The 14140-nt window shown below is 47.3% G+C and overlaps 2 protein-coding genes and 2 non-coding genes across 7 annotated transcripts; 1 reads left to right on the plus strand and 3 right to left on the minus strand.

Annotated features, from left to right (window-relative positions):
• The first annotated feature begins 1265 nt into the window (after nucleotides 1–1265).
• Nucleotides 1266–7521, plus strand: LOC128274192 (delta-1-pyrroline-5-carboxylate dehydrogenase, mitochondrial). 3 transcript variants are annotated; one of them, XM_053012300.1, is made up of 5 exons: nucleotides 1266–1397; nucleotides 1649–2033; nucleotides 4186–5025; nucleotides 5094–5684; nucleotides 5757–7521. In XM_053012300.1, the coding sequence occupies exons 2-5, from the start codon at nucleotides 1978–1980 to the stop codon at nucleotides 5989–5991; spliced, it is 1722 nt and encodes a 573-aa protein (XP_052868260.1). In that variant the 5' UTR covers nucleotides 1266–1397; nucleotides 1649–1977; the 3' UTR covers nucleotides 5992–7521. The 3 variants fall into 3 exon arrangements, with proteins under 3 accessions (XP_052868260.1, XP_052868259.1, XP_052868262.1); XM_053012299.1 differs by having other exon boundaries at nucleotides 1292–1531; XM_053012302.1 differs by having other exon boundaries at nucleotides 1292–1462.
• Nucleotides 7522–7752: 231 nt separating this feature from the next.
• Nucleotides 7753–7824, minus strand: Trnah-gug (transfer RNA histidin (anticodon GUG)). Its single transcript has one exon. It is a non-coding gene; the product is annotated as a tRNA-His (tRNA).
• Nucleotides 7825–8071: 247 nt separating this feature from the next.
• Trnag-ucc (transfer RNA glycine (anticodon UCC)) lies at nucleotides 8072–8143 on the minus strand. Its single transcript has one exon. It is a non-coding gene; the product is annotated as a tRNA-Gly (tRNA).
• A 356-nt stretch (nucleotides 8144–8499) lies between these two features.
• Nucleotides 8500–13395, minus strand: LOC128275774 (transcription elongation factor B polypeptide 3). 2 transcript variants are annotated; one of them, XM_053014393.1, is made up of 5 exons: nucleotides 13045–13395; nucleotides 11232–11586; nucleotides 9435–11038; nucleotides 9079–9367; nucleotides 8500–9008 (listed from the first exon to the last, which is right to left on the minus strand). In XM_053014393.1, the coding sequence occupies exons 2-5, from the start codon at nucleotides 11434–11436 to the stop codon at nucleotides 8920–8922; spliced, it is 2187 nt and encodes a 728-aa protein (XP_052870353.1). In that variant the 5' UTR covers nucleotides 11437–11586; nucleotides 13045–13395; the 3' UTR covers nucleotides 8500–8919. The 2 variants fall into 2 exon arrangements, with proteins under 2 accessions (XP_052870353.1, XP_052870352.1); XM_053014392.1 differs by lacking the exon at nucleotides 13045–13395 and adding an exon at nucleotides 12452–12996.
• Nucleotides 13396–14140: the final 745 nt, after the last annotated feature.

Below are 14140 nucleotides of genomic sequence, written 5' to 3' on the forward strand. Positions count from 1 at the left end.
TACTAGAAAATACCGTTGCAGAACTGAGTCTTGAGCAGTCTACCGTTCGTGGGGATGATCTTCGAGGCGAACAACAATCTACGGTGACATCCAGTTCTAGTCAGAAAGAGATGTCATTGCCGAATGCACAACGTATTTGCCTTCCATATCCTTTTTAAACCACGGAGGTTAAGCATCTACCGCCGTTAACAAAACCCTAGACAAGTAAACGTTAGTTATATTCAGGGCTTGCGATGCACGAGAGTGTAAATAATTCTTAGGAACCTCCACATGACCAACGGCTGGGCGTTTTTTACGTTAGGTTTGCCATGATTGCCCTCTGGTTCGCCGTCATAGAGCACTAGTGCCGCAGAAAGACGTGTCTTCGTTTTGAAAATTGTTCTTTCCTGTACTACCCAGATCGTTTGTGTTTGCAAAAATGAGCTTTCTCCTGCATGGAATGCATAAAGTGAAGGTATTTACCATTATTTTTGCAAAGCATTATGCGCTCCATGATGGTGAACCACTGGGCAATCGTAGCACGGCGCTAGCTGTCCAACATGTACGTCTGATAAAAAGTGCGTTCGGTCAACTACCGGTTTTAGTACATGCGAAAGCGAAATCGAATAAATCAGCTGTAATTTATTGTAATTGTGCGTTATGATTAAACTTGAGAAAAAAACACGCAAACCACCACTTTAGTGGACCGGAAGCCATCGAAACATCTTCAAAAACTGTACGTATCAACAGTTGATTTGCAATTCAAAAACGACTTGCACGGGCTGGATATACAATATTGTGTGCAATAATGTGCACAAACCCACCACTAATCGGATGGATATATTCACCACGATAAAAGCCCCAATTTTTCACCATTTTGTTTTGACAGCGCGAGAGTAATTTTCTGCTCAAAACTTCGCGCCCTTTCTTTCTTGCGTTCATGTTTTCCGTCTATTGTCTCCGCATGCACTACACAATCGTGCGACATTGTATCGCGGTGTTTGGTCGTGGTTCGCCAGTGAGTATGGCCCGGCTGCTGTTGTACAATTGAAAAGATCACAATTCCGTGCCGTGCCAAACATCCTTAATCGTCAACACGCGCGCGCTGGTAGGTTTCGGCAGATTTATCGTGTTGTTTATCACGAGAAGATGCATTTTTCGCTCGTACTCTCTCACGGTTTTATTTGTTCTCCGTCTCCCTCTTACTGGCGGCCCACCGATCTCTCCACGCACTCTATCTCTCGCTTCGCCGCATAAGCGGTGAATCGTGGGTTGATGGCAAAACTTGCACTCTCTGCGGACGGAAAACATTGCCACTTGTCGTCGTCAGTCCGTCTTTTCATTCCTGGCTTGGTCGATCTCCGTCGGTGCTGACTCTCGGGTTGCTCGGTCCGGTCCCAGTGTGCTCCGTCTCGGTGGTGCGTATAGCGTGAGCAGTGGAGAGCGGAGTAGTGCTAAGTGGTGGCAGATCTAGTTGGCGGTGGTTGGTTACGACTTACGTAATTTTCGCCACAGAACTATCGCGAAACCGTCCGTCGAACGCACGGCGACGGTACGTTGTTGCGGGGGCCTATGCTCGCATTTTGCGCAACTTTTCGTCTGCACCGCTCTAACTGGTGCACCTTATTAGACGAGCAGAGTGTTTAATGAAATCCCAAATTCTTTGCAGCGTGTGTCCGGTGGTGCAGAGCAGTGTTGTGTAGCGAGTCCTAGTGCCATCAAAACAGAGCAGAGTGCCCCGCAGAGTGTGTGCTATCGATCGGTTCGCTGTCGAAATCAGGCCGACGATTGCTGCAGATCTGACAAAGTTGTTTCAACCCCCCAAACACACACACACGCGTCCGCGAGTGCAGCAGTCACGTAATCACGTGAAAAACAAAGCGAAGAGAGCGCCAATTAGAGGAAAGACCTGCAACCGATACGCCGCGCAACAGGGATCCTGCGAGGAGCATAAAATAGTGACCGCCCGAAACCGCCGCCAGGAGCAGCAGCCCAACAATGTTCACCGTGTGCAAGAGTTCCGCCACGGCAACGTTGGTCGCCAGTATGCAAAGGTCAGTGCAAAGCATTCGGGTTGCGAACTGCACGACCCCGCCCCGCAACGATGGCCCGGTAACCGGCCGTGGGAGTTCAGGTCGGCTGCTATTGCACTTGGCAACCTGTCGTCGTCCGCTCGGGCGGCAGGGAAAGGTCCGCTTGCGAACAAGATTCTATTTTTGCCGCCCAATCATCAGTCACCGTCATCATCGCCTACTGCCGCCGATAGCAACAAAAGCCTAAACTCTTCATTTGTAATCAAATGTTTTGCTTTCTAAGCTCATCTTTAGTTTTTGTTCTACTGGCCAGCCTACCTACGCTGCCGGAAACGAAATCTCAGCCATAAAGGGTGTGCCTGAGTCTATGCGCCAGGGACTGGTGTATTTTTTTGGCCCCGAGAGAAGATCCGCGCCTTCGTCCACCGGTAGCTGAAAGGGAAAGACAAATGCGGAGCACCTTCTTAGATAGGCGCACAAATGGCTCGTAGTGCCCGGCGGTCAAGCAAATGCATTCTATTGTTTGGTACAATCCGCCTGTGTTTTGCTGGTACAGGGCTGTAAACAGGTGCGGGCGCGCGCGCGCATACATCTTCATCCGTGTGGTGGAAGACAAAGTGCATTGTACAGCAAAGCGTCATCATCGTTTCTGTGGCCGGATCATTAATGCTGCAAGGCAAACATTGGACAATGAGTGCGCCTGTACCTTTTATAATGATGAGTAAAGAATATCGAATCGTTAGCACGTTTTAAGTGTGTACCGTTCGCTAAGTGGGCCGGCATCACACAACAAACAAGCAAACAAATTCCAGGGCGTAGTTTGCACTAGAAAGGGAAAACAGCCAATTTGAGTGTTCGATCGAAATGTCAATTTAGATGAGATGCTCCCTGTGATTGATGGCCCTCCTTGAGGTGCACAGTGCAATTATCTCATTTTCAACCTGTCGATAAAGCGGCAACCAAAAACAGGGCACAGCAACACGAGCAGCGCCGCGGTCTTATTGTCGGCCGCAGTTGCTGTACAGCTGTTTGTTGCTTTGTTTATGGCCAGCACCACCCGCGGCCGTAGCGGTGCCTGGTGCATGTGTACGAGGGTTGCGCATTTACCCTTTATCTCGACTTTTTTCAATGCCACTCACTTCCTTCGAAGTTTCAATGTTTACGCTCGCTTAGTCTTTCTCGCGCCGCGATATAAATCAGCTGACCACAGACAAACTTCGCCTGCTATTGTATTGGTGGTGTCTGGCGGAGTCAGCGCATCGACTGCTGCCATTTTCTGGTTGTGCATTTGTGGTTTTTACATTTTTCGTCTCCTCTTCTCGATGGACTTGAAAATTATGACTACAAATATATCCCCAGAACGTCCAACACACCCACTCAAATATAGAAAAGGTAACTATATTTAAACTCACACGTCATTACGGGGCCGATTGACCTCGACCTTGCCGCGTAGCGCACACGCAACATCGCCAATGTTAAGTAGCCACTCAAAAGAAAGCGATAAATACAAGGAAGAGATGATGCAACGAGGGTCCATCACGTGATGCTTAAAATGTAAAAATGACGGTGCAGGTGCAACGATGTATTAGTCACCATGACCATTTCTTTGAGCTTTCATTGTCACCCATAATTTACTGAGCAAAGTCAAGTGCAATCCGTTGAACGAAGAATATCGTTTGCGTGAAAGCAATGCACGAACGAATCGATATTCGTCGATGATTGAAGAATAATGTTGAATAAACAATGCTATCGATTTTTACCTCTTTCTCATTTTTCGCTGGCTTTTGGGTGTACATAATGGACTGAATGGGTTTCCCCAAGCTGACGTGCCTCTGTTGGCTCTCTCGTGCATGTTTTGCTCTCTTTAATCAATTCACAGCAAGTGGTTTTGATTGGCTGTGCCGTGCGTCGACTACCTAATTTCACGTGTTACCATGTGAATGTGGTTCTTTTTCATCATGCTCATCATAACATTTTACGACATAAGAATTTTATCACAAGAAGTAGCTCACAACACAGTTGCTCTTTCGTGTTCGTGCGTCGAATGGCAAATTGAATGATCATAACGCTTGTTGGGCACATTGCCAATCGCGAATAACACCTAATTTTCAAACAGCGTTCTCGTGTACACACTAACTTCAATCTTCTTCTTTTTGACGTTCATATATTCAAGGTATGGCCTCAGAGCATTTAGTTCTTCGGTACTCTCGAGCCCCAAACTTCCCGAGTTCCCGCTCGAAAATGAACCGGTGCTCGAGTATAAGAAAGGCTCAAAGGAACGCACCGAGCTAGAGGCAGCCCTAAAGAAGACAGCGGCCAAAATGGAGGACGTACCGATCATCATTGGCTCGGAAGAGCTTCGCACCAAGGAGGTGCGACACCAGGTGATGCCGCACAATCACAAACACAAACTGGCTCAGTTCTACTGGGCGGACAAGAAGCTGGTGCCGAAAGCGATCAAAACGGCCACTGAAACGCAGGTCAAATGGGACCGTACGCCGCTGGATGAGCGTATCCGCATTTGGCAAAAGGCGGCCGATCTGATGGCGGGACCCTATCGGCAGGAGCTCAATGCTGCCACCATGCTGGGTCAAGCGAAAACCGTTATCCAGGCCGAAATCGATTCTGCCGCCGAACTGATCGACTTTATTCGCATGAACACTTACTATCTCAAGGAAGCGACCAAGTACCAACCGATCAGCGAGAACGCCAAGGTGACGAAGAATTCCATTCGATTCCGTGGCATCGACGGGTTCATAGCCGCAGTCAGTCCATTCAATTTCACTGCCATCGGCGGAAATCTGGCCTACACGCCGGCCCTCATGGGCAACGGTGTGCTATGGAAACCGTCCGACACTGCCCTGCTTTCGAACTATGTAATTTTCAAGATTATGCGCGAAGCCGGTGTACCTCCAGGGGTGGTAAACTTTGTCCCCACGGACGGGCCCGTCTTTGGCGATACCATCACAGCGTCCCCGCATCTGGCCGGCATCAACTTTACCGGTTCCGTACCGTAAGTATGCGTAGACCACGGTGGGAATCCAAGTTGCTCACGTCCTATCATTTTCCTATTCGGCACAGAACGTTCAATCGGTTGTGGCGTCAAGTAGGCGAGAACATCAATATCTACAACAATTTCCCGCGACTGATCGGAGAGTGCGGCGGCAAGAACTATCACTTCGTGCACCCGTCAGCTGACGTTGAATCGGTTGTGAACGGTACCATACGCTCATCGTTTGAGTTTTGTGGCCAAAAGTGTTCCGCTTGCTCGCGCATGTACGTTCCGGAGTCGTTGTGGCCGAAGGTGAAGGACGGTTTGCTGAAGCTTCGTGATACACTTAAGGTGGGTGATGTGACCGACTTCAGCAGTTTCACGTCGGCCGTCATTGACGACAAGGCGTTTGCCAGAATCAAATCCTATGTCGACCACGCACGCAGCTCGAAAAACCTCACCATTCTCGGTGGTGGCCAGTGTGACGACAGTAAAGGTTTCTTCATTCAACCGACGATCGTGCAATCGACTGATCCAATGGATCGCATCATGACGGAGGAAATCTTTGGTCCGGTTTTGTCAATCTACGTGTACAAGGATAAAGATGTCGACAGTGCGGTCAAGCTTGTCGGCAACTCGACCCGATTCGCACTGACAGGTGCCGTTTTCGCGCAAGATGTGTAAGTTTAAAGGCATTTTAGTGCATTGCGGCATTTTAATGGTTTCTTTTCAATAACATTATCTTTACGCAGAGCGTTCCAAAAGCGAGCACTGGAAGAGTTCAAGATGACAGCGGGTAATTTCTACATCAATGATAAGTCTACCGGATCAGTGGTCGGTCAGCAACCTTTCGGTGGTGGCCGTATGTCTGGTACAAACGATAAAGCCGGCGGACCGCACTACGTCCTCCGGTGGGCAACACCACAGTCCATCAAGGAAACCTTCGTTCCGCTGAAGGACATTGACTATCCCTACATGCGCGAGTAAAGGTACTTGCAAGAAGCTGGAGTTGACTGTTGGCGTGGAGTTGTTCGAAACTAGTAAACAAAAATCAACAGATACATCCAAAAAATCCATACACCAAGAAGGGAACTATTAGACCATCAACTCATACCCGTAACTATGAGTATTTCCTTTCGTTTGCTTATCGTTTCCATTGGGTTGTATCCCGATGCATTTTGTTATGTGATTTTTCTCTACTTTGTTGCTCTTAGTTTGTTCTCCTCTGTAGGCTACAGGGTCAACATCGTCCCCTCGGCGGGCTACAGATTGAAGACGTCAATCACACAAAATTCCCACTAAATCGTTTCCCAATTTACCTGAATTGTTATTGGTTTTCGTTCGAATCTCACACGTTATGGTTCGGATTGTTTTTTTTAGGCAGTATATGTTTTATTACGGTTGTAGGTTTTTGTCTGTAATCTCTCCCGGAACAAAAGATCACTATATCAATCAAACAAATCCAGATGTATGCAAAAATGGAATGGCGAGCGATGCTGGAAACATCTCGCGAAGAAAATAGCACACCGCTACTGTTAGCTAATATTTGACAATACAAACAAGCTTCATTATTTACCCTGGCCGTGGGGACAGGATTTAATGCGGCGGCGGCAGCGGGTGGCTGTTATGAAGAATTAAGAACGACATTTGAATTACGAGCGCAATACTGAGCATTACTGATGGTAGGGTACGGTGACGGAAAATTCGTGATATACTTTTTTTGTTTTGTTTCTAACTGCTCTACAACTCGTGGCAATGTCCCAGAGAATGTCGCAGAGCATTGAGCGCGTTCCTATTGAGTGTGGACTCTTTATTTTTGCTGTCTGTAGATGCTTTCTCTTCGTCATAATACGACCGTCAACGGTGTCATTTTTATGTGATCAATTGCACGCCGATGCACGCACCCATTCATCTGTTCAGATGACGTTAGGTGCTTAGTATTTAGCAAAACTGAAAAAAATCAATAATAGTAAACTAAGGCGGTCTGATGAGAACGATGGGAGAACAACGTATCACTGCGCCGGGATCGGTTTATTTCGCAAACGATCGTACGGTGCATTCGAAGGCCAATGGAAAAAAAAATCTAAATAACGATTGTTGAGAAGCATTAGTAGCACTATATAATCAGTTTGAGACTCATTACACCCCAACTACATGTGTATGGAATGTTGACAGAACATGGGCAATAGCCAAATAATACCAAAAACAAATCCGGGTTATAAATACCTGGTCGGAGCAGTTAATCATCCGATCTGATCATCCCTCGAAGCGCGCCCTTCAAGCCGTCGGCCGCAAACCACTCGCTAACTCTGCATTGGCCGTTTGATGAACAATCAAACAGTATCATAAACGTAGCGTAAGAAACGGGAGAAGAAAAACGTCGAAAAACAATGATTGGAAAGTTGCAAAATATCGATACATTAAGTTAATAAATGTTTTAAAATTAAATCGTTCCGTTTCAATTATTTATTTTGTGTTTCCCTTTTCGCTGGTCCAATATTATGTTACGTTCACTAAGGATTGTGCTTTCGACCCTTTACATCCATATCGTTAATCAAATCTCATATGGGCTGTTTGGCGAAAACTAGGGTTGAGCTAATTCCGGTGCTAGATGCACCACACATGCGACAGATTTATATAAGTGCATTCATTAATAAAATCCCTCCACACACAAAAAATAGATTTTAACCCATTCTTCCGTGACAGTGTTTTATCTTCCCTTTCAATCGGGGGGCGATAGGGAAACACTGCCGTGACCAGGATTCGAACCTGGGTTACTACGGCCACAACGTAGGGTCCTAACCACTAGACGATCACGGCTATAGAATGTGTCGATGAGGGAGGCACACTTATCAAGGAACGTTGCAATCGACATCAAATAATCAACGCAAAAAACATGTGTTTGCAAAAGCCGCGTAGAATATGACATCGGCAGATTAGCGTTGTCCAACTAGCCACCAGTAACACTCTTGATAACACATAGCCATGCCTGGAAAGGTGAAGCGCCTAACCAATGATGCAGAGTATGCGTTTCACCATATCTTAAGCACTTTCAAAAAAGTCTCAGTGCGTCGGCCGGGAATCGAACCCGGATCAACTGCTTGGAAGGCAACTATGCTGACCATTACACCACCGACGCTCCACAACTGAAGTGCCAAATTTGCACACTCGTTGAAATTCTCCTATTTTTTGCTAAACCATTGACTATTGTCCAAAACATGGGTGAAAATCGCCACAAATCAACCATTATCCTTAGTCCTACGGAATTTCCTTTCCGGTTATTTGCTATGAAACAGCCGTTCAAAGTTTGGACCTGTTTTCGTCGCCCGAATAAAGTCAATCCTTTTCTGTTGGCGAAATGGCGTTATGCTGACGTTTCGGATGTAATCTGATCGTACACATTGTCGGATAGAAGGAAACAATATTCAGTCAATATTGTCCTTTTTTCTTTCGTAAGTAATGCGTGTAGATATCACTTCGACAGCAGTTAAAAATCTCATACGTCATTTATTATACCTTTCTCGCCTGTCTATGCCATACATCAATCGACCAATGTTTTAAATTAAATACAATCAGTATGAGGTTTTACCTTTCGGTTTGGACCAAACTAAGTCATATCGAATATAATATATCATAAGAGAAGGGGGATCATAAAATGGAAGAAACAATAAAAACAGATCAAACACTAGGCAGCATCGTACAAACAACGAGTGCACACTGTTAGTCGGTATGTGAGGTGAATTGAATTTAAAATAAATTAAAAGTTACTTAGCCAATACACATCGAATAGCCATCAGCCATTCGGAGGCCCCACCATTTGTGAACTAGAGAAAGGACATTTTTCCTTACTAATGATGCATTGTTTGCTGTTTGTGACCGCTTTTCGCAAGGGTACGTGTGTGAGCGTCGTACGATTTAGCGTCGGAAGCTCGTCTTGAAGCCCTTCATCGACGAGAGCACCTTTGCCATCATGGGTGCTTTGCGAGGTTTCGTAGGTTGAAAAACTGAAATAGGAAAGTGTCCCGTTTAAAACGCTGATGCTCCAGAAAGCGCCGTAAACCTTGTGCTAAATACCTTGAGACTGCGCGTTGTCTCGGGCACCTGGGAGGATCCGGAGCCGGGCATCACCAACCTGAGCCACATTGCCACTTTTCAGTGCCGCAACTCGAGCAGCCGGTGAGACGACTGGGGCTCGTGCCGTTCCATACTTCACCTGTTTGTTGATCACTGCCCTCGGTGGTTTCACGGCTGAGTCTACATAGGCGAGCTGCGTCTTGCGAATGGGCGCCGCGGCCTGTTCCTGGGCGAGCTTTATGTTCTGCGTCAAACTCTTGAGCTTGGCGTCCCGCTCTTCGGAGCATCGCTGCAATAAGGTAACATAATGAAAGGCTGATTCGAGGAAGAAACACTTTCGTTACTGAGTTACTTACGAGGAACATTTCTCGCCACGTTTCCAGTGACTCCTCGTTCCGCTGCTTCCCCCGGAATGTTCGCTTGCAGTGCAGCTCCCACAGAGTGTCACTGTCATCAACAAACTGCGGGTTATAGTGTTCCAGGTTCAACAGCTGGCTCGGATTGGCTCGCTCCAACACTGGCTTCAGTATGTAGAACGGTATACCACCCGTGGCCCCAATTTCATCGATGTGATCCTGCAGCAGTCGAATACACAGATCGTACAGCGACGGAATGACGCCCTTCGCCGTTGTCGATTTCATACCGGAGTACACCTTTGTGCGGATGTTCTTCGATTGCATGCTCTGTCCGAGCGCTTCCTCTTCGGTCATAGGGCGTTTCTGGCCACGTCCACCCTGTCCACCGAGAAACACGCACTCCATCACAGTTTGGTTCAGTGGCATCGGCCGATAGTTGGGTGAGATCATGGGCAAAGCATCTACGATTTCAGAAGCTTCGGGAAGGGGCTGAAGCTTCACCTTCTCCGAGAGCATTTCGTGTGCGGTCGGCACCGTCGCTTTCGTACTCGAGCTGGATGATGGTTTGGATTTTGACGAATAACTTCCGGAGGCGGGCGATGACTTCGAGACAGTTATTTTTTCCTTTTCTTTTTCCCTGCTCGCACCACCACCGGAGGACGATTTCTTTTTCGAAGTCGATGGCATACCGATCATGGAGAGTGCATCGGCAAAGCTTGCCCCGGCCGAACCATCGATTCCCTCGACCACATCCTCCTCGGCTGATTCGGGCTCATCGTGCTTGTCAAGTTTACGTTCTTTGCGTTTCGATTTGCCGCCGTGCTCGCGGCCCTTTTCCCCAGAAGACGTCCTACTGTGTCGATCGTGATGCTTTGAAGACGACGATGAGGAAGACACTTTCGATGACGCTTTCGAATGCGGAGTGGAAAACTGTTGTGACTCAACACTAGCCGACCCGCTATCGTTACGGTCTTTCCGCGATCGCTTCGCCGTGGACGTTGCCGTGTCCTCGGTGTGCTCTCTATCGGATGCACTTCTTTTGGAGCTTTCACTTCGTTCGTCCCTCGAACGCGCTTGGTGGTCGATGCCACCTGTTTGACTAGAATCTTTTCGTTTGCTACTGCTGCTATTACTACTAGTACCCGCTTCGGTTGTACCACTGTTATCGATGGTGTTGTGATGTTTTGAAGGATTGCGATCCTTTTTCCTAATGTCGTCACCGCTGTGTGACGACTTCGTGGAGCTACCATGTTCACTGCGTGACAGTGAAGATTTATGAGATTTTGGATCATCTCCATGGTGTCGATGGTGTCTGCTGTCTGATTTGTGGCTACGATGCTTGTCGGAACTTGTCGAAGACCTTGAGCTGTGGTGGTTTTGCGAGCGAGAACTGGCCGAATGATGTTCCTTGGTGGACGAGGCGCTATTGTGATGATCGTTCCACTGATTCGCATCAGGTTTGCTCTCAGCTATGGCGTTTTGATGATGCTGTGCATTATGCTGTTGCCGTTCTTGGTCGTCAGACTCATCTTCACTGCTACTGCCACTGTTCGCATCGTCTCCATATTCTTCATCTACGCGAAGTTGAGACTCTTCGTATGTATCTTTAGAGGGGTAAAAAGACCGATTATCAGCTTATCTCTAATCATAAACATGTCAATATCGATTCGTAGCCAAAGTGTTCCTAGCAACAAATTCAAACTACCTTTACCACAAAGTTGCGGCATGTTAATCGGATGAGTGGCAATTATCATCGGTTTCAAAAATGTTTGTGTACGCCACTGTCAATTTACGTACCTGCGTCGCCTCCGTTATCCGATGGAGGAGCCGTGTCGTCATGATCGTTCTCGGCAGCCATCGGACCGTCGTGGTTCTCCTCCCTGGGGCCGTCATCTTCATCACTCCTGTCACTACGATGCTGCCGATTGCCATTTCTATCGTTACCCTCGACCTCGGCCGTGTTATGGGAAGCTCCGTCATCGGACTCCTCCGCTGCTACCATCGCCTTCCACTTAGTCACCAATGCTTTCGCCGCTATGCCAACCTCACCGTCGTACTTCCGGAGACTGTTGACCGTACGTCCGATGCCAGTGTCCTGAAGATGCCGCACAGAAATCGGAAGCTTGTACAGCTTTCCGATGCAGTGGACAATCTGCGGAATGAAAGAGTGGTTTAATATGGAATCTTACACACCGAAAATGCTGTTGTAATTTTTTTTATTTGTCTACGAACAGGTCGAGCTGATATTGGTGGCAGCAACAAATTCGACAAGTTCTTGTTGCCGGATGGTCCACAATGCATTAGTTAAGCTAATGGCCATAGATCGCTCGTTCCTTGTGACGTAGACAAATATTACTCAAAGGCGAAACGAAAAATCAAAAACACTTGCAATTCAACAAAATGCGCTTTCTTCTGCTGCATGCATTGGTTTCGCGAAAGAACATTTCAACGTATTCCTACAAATTAACACAGCAAACGTATTTTTAGAACAATTCTCTCAACTACAATTTATTTATAGCGCGATTGATAGCATAGCCGGTACTGGTACAGTGAAACGGACAGACAGGCTAGCATGGTTAGTTAGAGAACACACACGCATAAGAGAGAAAATAAACAGTTAAGCATAATTTTGTGGCGTTTTTAGTTCACACAAAGTTAGTGAAAAGGAAGGCAGAATGTTTAGTGTATAAACAATATACTATAACGGCTCAGAGCTCGGAGAGCGAATCCGAAAGGTTCGCCGCAATTAGTTCTCGAGTACACACCACGTGGCGATACATACATCCTCCCAAGTAGCATAAGTTCCTCCGTCGATGTGGCACATTCGCACAATTAAGGTTGATATTCCGCCCTTTCAGTATGCGCCGCAGCAGAGCCGGAGCAGAAAAGGTTATTCCTTCATGTTTGCAAGTGAAATTTTGAAAAGTAGCCTTCGCCAGTCCATTCACCATGCTGGCTGTTTGCACGGTTTCGTTCCTCTGCGCTGTGTCGTCGGCGCATTAAACCCCGACACTTACCCGCGGTTTATCGTGCAGCGACTTATTGATGCTCGTCTGGTAGTGGTTGATAATGTCCACAATCGATGACATTTTGCTGTTTTTTTTCGCAGTTGCAATTTCTCGCCAACGATAGCACAAGACGACGTTGCTTTCTCTTTCGCCGCGGCCTTCGTCCGCTGGCTCTAATTATCTGTCTATCGTGCTACCTCGCTCGCATGTGCGCGTTTCATTCGGCGCCGCGACTACAGACAAAAACGGACACTTTACGCTGTTACAAATGCACACTCAGTGTTCCCGTTCCCGGAGACAGGGGTAGAGGAGGCTGAGTGTTGACATAAATAGACACGAAATTTACACTTTTGCTCAAATACTCGCTACTACGGACAGACGATTGGAAGATGCATCGAACAGCGCACAGCAGCAGAGGCGAAAACGCACTGAAACGCATGTTTGCCTTCCGCTACACGGTGGCAGTGCGTGTAATTTTTCATTACACTTTTACCCCTGGACAGCGCAGCATAAGCAACATAAAACTGCATGCAGAGCACACACTGCACACGTAAACATGCACACACAACCATGCACGGCACTGGCGGACAAAATCTACGCACACCTGCGTGTTCAACGTTCGCCCGAAAACCTTCCGTCCTTCAGCTTGCTTCGGAGGAGATTATTTTTTCACCTTCCGATCGACTGGGGTGCTCTTATTCCCGCCGATAGCGCTCGTTGGCCACAGAAAACTTCTCACTCTTCCTTCGCAAAGAAACCGTTACGCAACGTCGCGTTCTCGAGTGCCTTTAGCCGCCGACGATGGTGTGGCTCCTGCTTCGTTTTAATTTTTACCACTTAACACTACAGACGACCATCACAACATGGCTCGCGGGCGAGCCAGAACGGTGGTGGCACAGCAGTATTTCTATTGCATTGCCGCGAGCTTAGCAAACTATGACCAGCGAATACGCCATTTCTTCCTACGGTCAGCTGAAAATCTTGTGTGTACGTTTCAGCTGTCAAACTTCGGCTTCTCATGCTACACGAACACAACTGCGCGAGTCACGCCGAACACACACCCATGCTAATTACAGGGTGTATCGATAAAATGTAAAAGGATAATTAAAATAACTTACCATTAAAGTTCCAGCACCACTGACCACTTCCTACCACTGAATGAATGCCATTTGAAGCATAAATGCTTTATCGAATATCGAGTGCATAAAAATTAACCGTCCTTTCAAACGTTGCCAATCGGTCGGTCAATCCGTTTGGTGCGTGCTGGGTGTTTGTTTTGCTTCCCGGTACACGTTGCGCCGAACGTTATTTCCATGGTCATACCGTGACGTCAATGCCGAAAACCGGCATTTTTATGCAGAGGAGAGGAACGAAATGTATGAAACACACACTGATACAGTTATGGGATTAGCGTACGAGCGCTAAGCAAACATCGTTTCCAGTCGCTGCGGCGCATAAATTTCGCAGAACTGGTCACCTCACCTCAGTCGGTTTCAGTGTTGCTGATCAGTTGTACGTTTCCGTTGTTTTTGACAGCAATCCGGTGAGTATAAATGTCTATTTTTCGCATTTTTATTCAAGGGAATGCGGAACGCGAAACAACCGATTAGTTCTTGGAAAGAGAGAGAATTGGCGCCTTGAACATCGTTCCGGAGAAATTGGGAGCGACTAGACACGTTGCGCGAGTGTGCGCGGTCG

This window comes from Anopheles cruzii, chromosome 3 (assembly GCF_943734635.1).
Source record: "Anopheles cruzii chromosome 3, idAnoCruzAS_RS32_06, whole genome shotgun sequence".
NCBI classification, from domain to species: domain Eukaryota; kingdom Metazoa; phylum Arthropoda; class Insecta; order Diptera; family Culicidae; genus Anopheles; species Anopheles cruzii.